The 9,677-nt window shown below is 49.5% G+C and overlaps 1 protein-coding gene across 2 annotated transcripts; it reads left to right on the top strand.

Moving 5' to 3' along the window:
* The first annotated feature begins 2,724 nt into the window (after positions 1 to 2,724).
* On the top strand, positions 2,725 to 9,436 carry nr1d2b (nuclear receptor subfamily 1, group D, member 2b). Of its 2 annotated transcripts, XM_056298562.1 has the most exons (8): positions 2,725 to 3,149; positions 4,976 to 5,203; positions 5,324 to 5,412; positions 5,745 to 5,889; positions 6,000 to 6,733; positions 6,829 to 7,014; positions 7,204 to 7,414; positions 7,684 to 9,436. In XM_056298562.1, exons 1-8 carry the CDS (start codon positions 3,131 to 3,133, stop codon positions 7,878 to 7,880), a joined length of 1,809 nt encoding a protein of 602 aa, XP_056154537.1. In that variant the 5' UTR covers positions 2,725 to 3,130; the 3' UTR covers positions 7,881 to 9,436. The 2 variants fall into 2 exon arrangements, with proteins under 2 accessions (XP_056154537.1, XP_056154538.1); XM_056298563.1 differs by lacking the exons at positions 2,725 to 3,149; positions 5,324 to 5,412 and having other exon boundaries at positions 5,072 to 5,203.
* The last annotated feature ends 241 nt before the right edge of the window (positions 9,437 to 9,677 follow it).

The raw sequence follows: 9,677 nt of genomic DNA, 5'->3' as shown, positions 1-9,677 counted from the left end.
CTGGTGGCCTGTCCAGGGTCTCTCCCCGCCTGCCACCCAGTGACTGCTGGGATAGGCTCCAGCGTCCCCACGACCCTGAGAGCAGGATTAGCAGTTTGGATAATGGAATGGATGTATCCGGCCAATTACCCCACTCTTCCAAGCCGTCCCGGTCACTGCTCCACCCCCTCTGCCGATTCGGGGAGGGCTGCAGACGTCTCCATGTGGAGTCGCCAGCTGCTTCTTTTCACCTGACAGTGAGGCGTTTCACCGGGGGGATGTAGCAGGTGGGAGGATCACGCTATTCCCCCCAGTTCCCCCTCCCACCGACCAGAGGAGGCGCTAGCGCAGCTACAGCGACACTAGTCACATCCGGGTTCCCACCCGCAGACACGGACAATTGTGTCTGTAGGGACGCCCGACCAAGCCGGAGGTAACACGGGGGATTCGAACACAAGATCCCCGTGTTGGTAGGCAACGGAATAGACCGCCACGCTGCCCGGACGCCCCTAGCACGACCATCTCACAATGTGCCTGCTGCTACGACCTACGTCTACTAACCAACCAATAGAAATGCAGCAGGAAATGACGCACTGATCAACGCGACGCAGAGTCTTTGCTGGCGCTAAACACAAACAAACACACTGTCAGCATCTGTGACCCAAATGCGATGGATTCAACAAAACGACGATTGAAAGGACTGGATTCCTGCTTGGCGCCATGTTGCTCTACCAGCGGCGGAGATTGATCACGCGCGCTGATGCGGCACGCGCGCTGATGACGTTTTTATGGACTTGCGTCGTAGCCTGCGATTCAGTAGGCGTTATCATACAGTCTGCATACGTCACACTCATTGAAGTTATTAATATATTGAAGAGTAATTATCATTACTCAACTCACAGTAAGAGTAAAAGCCTGAGTGACCCCAGCCTCCGCATTCACTTTAGCTGAAGTCTGGTTTAATGGGTTGCAAAAATATACATCACCTGTCACTACTGATAAAAGGGAAAAACCTTTTCAAGTTTCGAGAAAACGCCCAAGAATGGTGTTTTTAGATTGTTATTGGACCACTGGATGATAGTGTGTGGTAATCAATTTGAAATATAAATTTTAATTACTGAATAATTTTGTTTGTTTTTTTTTGCCAGTGTAAACTACTAATAAGACACATTAGCCCCTAGTTAACGGGTCTGACCCTTTAGCCGAGCGGTTAGTGACGTCGCCTTGTGGTGCAGTACACCCCGTATCGAATCCCGCCCCGGGCAAGAAAATAACCGGTTACATTGGTGGCAGCGGTGGGATCCGGAAGTGTGCAGATCCTCAGAAGTCTCTTCGGAGCGCGGGAATAACAAAGCGCGAGGGCGCGCTCCCGGAGAGGGTGACGACTGTAAACTACTAATAAGACACGTTAGCCCCTAGCTAACGGGTCTGACCCTTTAGCCGAGCGGTTAGTGGCGTCGCCTTGTGGTGCAGTACACCCCGTATCAAATCCCGCACCGGGCAAGAAAATAACCGGTTGCACCAGAAAATCTCAAAATGTTTTTGCTGTGAAAAGCACGACGAAAACAACGAAAAGCCAGTGTGCACGTTGCACCAAATAATCAACTACATGCATTAAACCAGTCTTCTGATTCGGAGAATATGCAGCCGCCGTCAGAGTCAGGGCCACCTGCATCGCGGGTCACCACCCATCCACCTTGTTGGTTGCCACACACCAGTCTGAAGTAGTCATGCAGTAGCACATCCCAACAAATTGTATAGATGTACATTTATAAAAAAAATAAGTTTTTTCTTTGGACCCCCCCCCTTTTTTTTCTCTCCAATTGTACTTGGCCAGTCCGAGCCGTCCCGGTCGCTGCTCCACCCCCTCTGCTGATCCAGGAGGGCTGCAGACTACCACATGCCTCCTCCCATACATGTGGAGTCGCCAGCCGCTTCTTTTCACCTGACAGTGAGGAGTTTCACCAGGGGGACGTAGCACGTGTGAGGATCACGCTATTCCCCCCCCCTCGACCGACCGGAGGAGGCGCTAGTGCAGAGACCAGGACACATACCCACGCCCGGCTGCATCTGCAGGGACGCCCGACCAAGCCGGAGGTAACGTTCAAATCCCCGTGTTGGTAGGCCACATAAAATAGTTACAACTGTAAACTACTAATAAGACACGTTAGCCCCTAGCTACCGGGTCTGAGCCTTTAGCCGAGCGGTTAGTGATGTCGCCTTGTGGTGCAGTACACCTCGTGTCGAATCCCGCACCGGGCAAGAAAATAACCGGTTACACAACCTTGACTATTCATTGTCAGTTGAAGTGGTTGCCGTTTCCACCACTGCTAAACTAACCGCCTCATTCCGGATATTCAGCAATGGGGGCTGCCGCATGTGTGGATACCGCCCAAGAGACGCCATATGGAGTCATCAACAACCCAATTCACGGAGGGGGGGGGTTAAAACGTAAGAAAAGCAACAAACAGTATATGCACAAAAAATAGACCACGTCTTATTTCTAAGGATTTAGGCTCAAATTGCAGCTATCTCCGAAAATCCCCCTTGGAGCCAAATGAATAGTTTGTGTCTGAAAAGCTGTTATTTTTTTTGGGGGGGGGGGGGGGAGGAGGAGGAGGAGGGAGGGGGGCTGGGCGGTAACCCTGCGCTGCGACTGCCGAAAGTGTGTCAGTGGGTTACATTGACAGCAACGCGGGGCCGGAAGTGGGAGGAGCCAGCGAAGTGGGTCACATGGTCGCCCAGCGAGCGCTGCCGGGGACGGCCGCCGCACTTGCCCAGTCCGGCCACTTTCTCTCGTCCCTGCGACCAAGCCGGGCTGCGCTCCCGCTCCCGCTCCCGCTCCCGCGGCACACGTCTCTCGTTCCTGTCCACCGGTTCGGTAAAGCGGCCGAGGTCTTACGAAGACCGCTTCAAGCCCGGACGAGCCAAAGGCTCCTATCGGCCGACGAGTTTACTGGCGGGTCGCCGAGCTAAAGCCGGACTAGTCGCCCCCCCCCCGGATGACTCGCTTCGTGTTGTAGCCTCAACCCCCCTCCCCGATACTCGGATCCAGGATCAACCAGCGACTCCCGGTTGCTGATCGCTGAAGCAGGAAAACGGCTTCGCAACTCAGGTAGCAAGAAGGGAAAACCCATCGACGCCCCAGAACATGGAGTCCACAAAGGCTGGTAAGATCAGTTGCCTTTATTTTGGGGGGGGGGGGGGGTCGGGGGTCAACGCGTGTCTTTTGTGGGTTGTTGGGTTTTAGTGGAAACTGCGACTGAGTCGGTCCCCTTCGGCCCACACCTGGAAGTTGGTGGGGGTTGGGGGGCTCTGGACACGGTTCTGCTTTCTGGACGTGCAAAGGAGCCTTTTCTCAACTTGGCTGTTTCCGCGGCAACGCCGCATTTAGTAACGTTTCTGGTCGACTTTAAAGTGGCTTAGGAGGGCCGCCGGGGCGTCGGTACCGCCGAACCAGTTCGGCCCCGGCGGCGCTGCGGTCTTGTTTCTCACATGGCCCGCTCAGCCTAGCCATGTGCGCCTGTGTTTACGTTCCACCCTGCGTGCCCGCCGATTGGTCCGCGGGTGCCGTGACGCAGACGTTGCATAATTTGGCCCCCCGCGAGCTGGTGTGGAACCAGCCGTCGGTCCACGTGAGATGTGTTGCGGCAGTGCGCCCTGACCCACTTTCCCGCCGTCCCGCATCACGGGGAGGGGGCGTGGCCAGCAGCGCTGACGCGTGGCTCGAAACCAATTAAAACGATGACAGCCGCACTTTTATTTTGTTAAAAAAAAACAAAAAACGACAACGTTGTCCTGTGCTTAAGGCCCGCGGTGGTATATGTGCGTAACGCGTGCGGGGGGAGACCCCAAGAGGTGAACCCCGACTTTATGGGTCGCGCGCTGCAGTATGAGCGCGTGAACGCGTTGCGGTATTTATCTGACGCGTGGACGCGAAGCTTTAATTGGCTGAACAGGTCTCGCGGTCGCCCCGGGATTTTTGAACCCACAATTTGAGATTGGATATACCGGGCAATAAAACTGTGCGCTTCGTCGTTTTTGTCACCATGAACAGTCTGTGTGTTGTAATGCGCCCTTTCGCCTTATAATTGTAAAAAAAAACAAAAAAAAAAACAAAAACAAACTTAATGGCAGCCAGGCCTGAAACTCTGCACATTTTCAACAAACGATCCCATTCCTGCAGGCACGTCCAAATATTTTAGCGTCAAAACAAACGCAACGAAACTGCGCAAGTAAATGTAAACGATTGTGGTATGCACATGTGCGCTGTCGCGGCTGAATGATCACGTGGTTGTGTCCGGCCATTTAAAAAGTGTCTGGAAAGTCATTAGAACTGTGCGCTGATGTCATGCGTCCTCTTCTGTGAATGGCTGCCTTTAAAAGCTCGTCAACTTACTACACACACCCTCGTGAAAGGGGTATTATGTAATGGCTGTTATCTAACCACGGAGAATGGCAGAGGATGAAACCAGGTCAGCCTGTTTTGAGGCAACAACAAAGAAAAAAAAAGGCTCAGCAGCTTAGTCAGGCTGCCTTTCTTTTCTGGGGACATTAATAGTAGCAAGAAAATGGGCATATATATATTTATTTATTTATTTATTATATTAAAAACGTAGCATTTCCAAAGCAACAGTTTATTTTTGATGGTGGTAAGCAAGGAAATAAAGTTATAAGTAGAGTGGGACCATCCAAAACTCTTGTGAATTAAATTCATGTTTTTCAGATTAACTCAAATAAATGCACTGTATTATGCACATTAGATTAGCACAAGGCAAAAAAAAAATTGTTGAAACTGTCTGCTTTACTTTAAGACACTTAAAAGGACAAGTTGATTTATTAATATCCTGAAAGGTACTCTCGCTGACACTTAGTGTGTCCTTTCCTTCTCTGTCACGAGTCCCATTTTAAAAGCTATTCTTTTTGGCTTTTTTTTTGGTGGGGGGGCCATTCTGATTCAATCTAGTTTTCTGCTCTTCCTGCTGCTCTCCACTAGGTGGTGTAATAGCCTACATCAGCTCCTCCAGCTCTGCATCCAGCCCCGAGTCCTGTCACAGCGACTCCTCCAATGGCAGTTATCAGTCCTCATCTCCGCCTCATGGCTCCCCCCCGAGCCGTGGCCAGGGACCAGCAGCTGACCCAACTCTCCCAGTGGTTGGCCAAACCCTCCCTACATCTCAGAGAACAGGGCGCTCTTCCTCCACTGCGAAATGTGGCATCACAAGTGAGACAATGACTTGCCTGTTTTAGTGTGCTGCTGTTGCTGCTGACTTTGTCATGAGGGAAAACACTATTAAACTGATTTCCTTTTTTTTGTTTTTTTTTGTTTTGTTATTTACATCAGAAATCAACGGCCTGGTTCTGCTGTGTAAAGTGTGTGGTGACGTTGCCTCTGGATTTCACTATGGGGTACATGCCTGTGAGGGCTGCAAGGTGCGCCATAAAATCCTGTGAAATCTTTTGCCTATTTACTTTCACCACAGGAACACTTTCCCATTGGGTGGTAGCCAATCTGGGCCTTTTGTATTGAGACTAAAAGACACAGTGAAAGTAGTGCATCCACCTATAACAAGTACAGGCACTCGCACTACACATTGCTGCTTGGCCTACTTCACTGTGGGGAACAGAGCTTAAGGGAAAACCTCACAATATCCCAGGAAGACACACACATCCTTAATATTTTCCCACCCCTGACCTGATCCCACCAGTACATCTAGCCTTAACTAAATACCTTTCTGCTTATTCTTGATTTTTGTGATGCACAGGGCTTCTTTAGGAGGAGCATCCAACAGAACATCCAGTATAAGAAGTGCCTTAAGAATGAGAGCTGCCCTATTATGAGGATCAACAGGAACCGCTGCCAGCAGTGCCGCTTTAAGAAGTGTCTCATGGTGGGGATGTCGAGAGATTGTGAGTCTCCACTGCTGTTTCATACCTGCCTCTGAATTACATGCAAGTGTAATGATGTTTTGACTGGTAAAGGTGAACCTAAATGAATTAAACTGTTCTTGTTCTTCAAGCTGTGCGTTTTGGCCGTATCCCCAAACGGGAGAAGCAACGCATGCTGCTTGAGATGCAGAGTGCCATGAACAACATGATGAACAACAGTCAGCTACACAGCCAGCTGGAAAGCAGCCAGCCTCTCCCCCTCGCCAAACCGATGACAGCTTGCCCTGTAGAGCCAGGTTCAGAAGAGACCGGCCCCACCTCTTCCTCCTCACCCTCTTCCTCGCCTCATTCCAGCCAATCAGACTCCAGCTCCGATCCTGAGCCTGCTGTTGCAATGGACACCAGCCCCAGCTCGAGCTCGTCCAACGCGTCCGACAGTGGGGAGGAGGAGGTGATCGGCACAGTAACCAGGGCCCACAAGGAGACCTTCATGTACAACCAGGAGCAGGCTGGTCCAGCTGCTGAGGACCACAGCTCCCCCCGTGTGGAGGACAAAAGCACCGACATCGGCAACAACATGACCAATAGTATAATAGAAGGGAGGCAGGAGGCATGGAACCAGCAGAACAACTTAGTCACCATCGCATCCCAAGATGCTTCCTCTGCCTCTGGTCCCCAAGGTCCCATGGCTGTTCATCAGGAGGACAGCCCCCCCAGCCACTGCTCATATAGACTGCCTTACAGTTCAGCCAGTGGCCACTGCCCAGCGTATACTCGTGGCTCATTCAGAGCTCATCAAGTGGAAGCCCCCTTCAATGGGAACATTGGAGGACCCCAATGGAGAGGGGGCAACAGGATGCATCTCGTGAGTATTCAGAAAGCAGCCTGATTTAGTCTTTCCCCATTCAACAGTGGAGAGACGCTTCATGATTAACCTTTTATTTGCCATGCCCCCCTCAGGTGTGTCCAATGAATACATCTCCTCGTGTGGACCCTCACAAGTCCGGGCATGGTGTCTGGGAGGAGTTCTCTCACAGCTTCACTCCTGCTGTCAGGGAAGTGGTGGAGTTTGCCAAGAAGATCCCTGGCTTCAGGGATCTCTCCCAGCACGACCAGGTCAGCCTGCTCAAGGCTGGCACCTTTGAGGTACATAACACTCTTTCACTCTTCACTCTTTCATAACCTAAAGCTTTTCCACCATCCATCCTTTTTTTCCACTCCACATTCGCCTCATATAGATGGAGGATCTGGTACAGATGCAGGCCTGCTAAAGAATGGCCACCACTGAAGTAGAATTATACCAAGACTGATGGGCTAGTGCTGTGACTTTGGCAGGTGTTAGTGGTGCGGTTTGCTTCCCTGTTTGACGTGAAAGATCGGACAGTGACCTTCCTGGGCGGAAAGAAGTACAGCGTTGACACCCTGCGGGCCATGGGTGCTGGCGACCTGCTGAACTCCATGTTTGACTTCAGTGATAAGCTTACAAACCTCGGCCTGAGTGAGGAGGAAATGAGCCTGTTCACTGCGGTGGTTCTGGTCTCAGCAGGTTTGTTATTTTCTGTTTCTCTTTTCCTAACTCTTCCACATTTAGTGTCGAGATCACTCAGCAAGTGCAGAAGTAGATACTGTACTGAGCTGTTACAGTTTCCACTATGACACCGTGATGGCATCGACTGTATTCTATTGTGTTATTTTATTGATCATATCCTGGTATTGGCTCCTGATGCTTTTCAATCTCAGCATATCCCTGCAGCATTGGGTTGGCAGGACGAGTAAAGATTGGTATAAGGGGAACATTTTGTTTATCGTCTTTAGATCGCTCCGGGATTGAGAACGTGAACTCGGTGGAGGCTTTGCAGGAGACGCTGATCCGAGCACTGCGGAGTCTCATCACCAAGAATCATCCGAACGAGTCGGCCATTTTCACCAAGCTTCTTCTCAAACTGCCTGACCTGCGTTCTCTCAACAACATGCACTCTGAGCAGCTGCTGGCCTTCAAGGTCCACTCATGAAGTCACACCCAGTCCCGTTTACCTGGCTCAAGCCCTACTGTGGAAGCAATGGGGCCTGGAGGCTGAGTTTGCTGCTGCAGCCAGTTGCGTAGACTGCCAACTCGCTTCACCTCCACAGAATGGGCTCCCCATTCTGGCCCTGCTCTTAATGAGATCTCGCTCCTCCCCTGACAAAGCTGAGCTAGTGGGCCGTTATGCTATTTGAAACGGGGAAAAGACAATAAAACGTCATCGTACTGTAGGGCTGAAAGTGCCTGTGTTGTGGTAATGCATACATACAGACACATTGATGTATATGTTTCTCGTTGTGTTTGTGTGTAGCAAATATTTGCAACTGTACAAATGTTAGGTGCACCTTTTTTGTATAGTGTAGACTTGTATTTTCGCATTGGTAGTGCAATACGTGACTGCTTTGACTTAAGTTGTATAGATTTTCTTCAGTTGTGTATTATTCTTTAGGTTGTGGTGGCACACATTGCTTTCGACTGGTGGTGCTCTTATCAAATGTAGGCAGTTGTGTACACAAACCCCTTTGACGTTGAATGACTTCAGAGGAGAGTCGAGACTCCTCTCTAAAAACAAACTGTAGACGGCAACGAGAGAATGTGGAAGTAAACCCGTGAGCAAAGGAGTCGCTGCGGTAGAATTTGTACTTGTACCTCCTCAGAAATTGTTTAGCGGTTCGCCCGGTCCATGCGAATCAATGTGGAAACGACACCTTGACGAGGATAATGAGGGCAATCTTACGTCAGTCACCTGGTAAACGTGTGTGTGTGTGTGTGTCAGTTGAGGGTCTTTTTTTTTTAATGTGTCATTTGCATCGTGACAAATCAGAGTGTATTGAACTGCAGTATGTCACGCTGTACCGACTGACGGTATTGATTGGTATTCCTGGGATTGATGAAATCAATTAATGGGAACACGCTGAACCAATGAAATGAAATGTCCACACTTGTTTATGAATATGTCCCTTTGTAATATTTACTTAAGAGAAAATGTTGTTTCTCAGTTCCCGGTTTCTCCGGTCTTACCTTAGTGGTGTCGTGTTTTCTTGTAACCCCGAACGTGTCGTGTTTTTTTGTAATGGTCTCGGAAGGGAGGATGAGCATTACCGGAACATTGATCCAGTGTTTTCTTGCAGGCACCAGCAACTCCCAACTTCCTCTCTGCTGCGCTGCATTTACCAACTGTACAGACGACATGTGTGTAGTAACGGAATATATAGCATTATCCGCATACGGTATGATTGTATTATTGCTAAGGTGATTGTAACTTAATGAATAAGCTGAGGTGAGGTAATGGCTGAGTTGCTGGTTGTTGGATTGACATTGCCATCAGTTGTTGCATTTTGTTCTGCTTTTTTCCCCAAAATGTCTTAACCGCAGTGTGGATAATCAGCTTCAATCCTTGTTAGCATTGCGAAGATGTGGTTCAAATCTTTATGTGAAAGGATGTGTAGATTTATATATATAAATATACATATACATATAAAATACTATTATTCATACATAACTATAGATGAATATATCCATATAAATAAATTTTTTAAATGCAAACTTGCAGTCCATCTCATTTCATGACTCCATTAGATTCAGTAATAAAGTTGTAGCCATAAATTGAGAATATATTACCAGATGTGTCCAATTCACTACTCATCATTCATTCGTTTATTCATCTTCAGCCGCCGGGGTCGGGTGGCGGTGGCAGCAAGCTAAGTAGGGCCCTCCAGATGTCCCTCTCCCCAGCAACACCCTCCAGCTCCTCCTTGGGGATCCCAAGGTGTTCCCAGGCCAGACT

Source organism: Lampris incognitus, chromosome 18 (assembly GCF_029633865.1).
Source record: "Lampris incognitus isolate fLamInc1 chromosome 18, fLamInc1.hap2, whole genome shotgun sequence".
NCBI classification, from domain to species: Eukaryota; Metazoa; Chordata; class Actinopteri; order Lampriformes; family Lampridae; genus Lampris; species Lampris incognitus.
The sequence above is the reverse complement of the archived record's forward strand: the minus strand, read 5'-3'. Positions and strand labels throughout refer to the sequence as shown.

What these genes read in the sequence shown, in the direction of transcription:
- nr1d2b (XM_056298562.1), top strand. An exon ending in ATGCCTGTGAGGGCTGCAAG is followed by an intron (nt 5,413 to 5,744) that starts GTGCGCCATAAA and finishes TGTGATGCACAG; the next exon opens with GGCTTCTTTAGGAGGAGCAT. An exon ending in GGGGCAACAGGATGCATCTC is followed by an intron (nt 6,734 to 6,828) that starts GTGAGTATTCAG and finishes TGCCCCCCTCAG; the next exon opens with GTGTGTCCAATGAATACATC.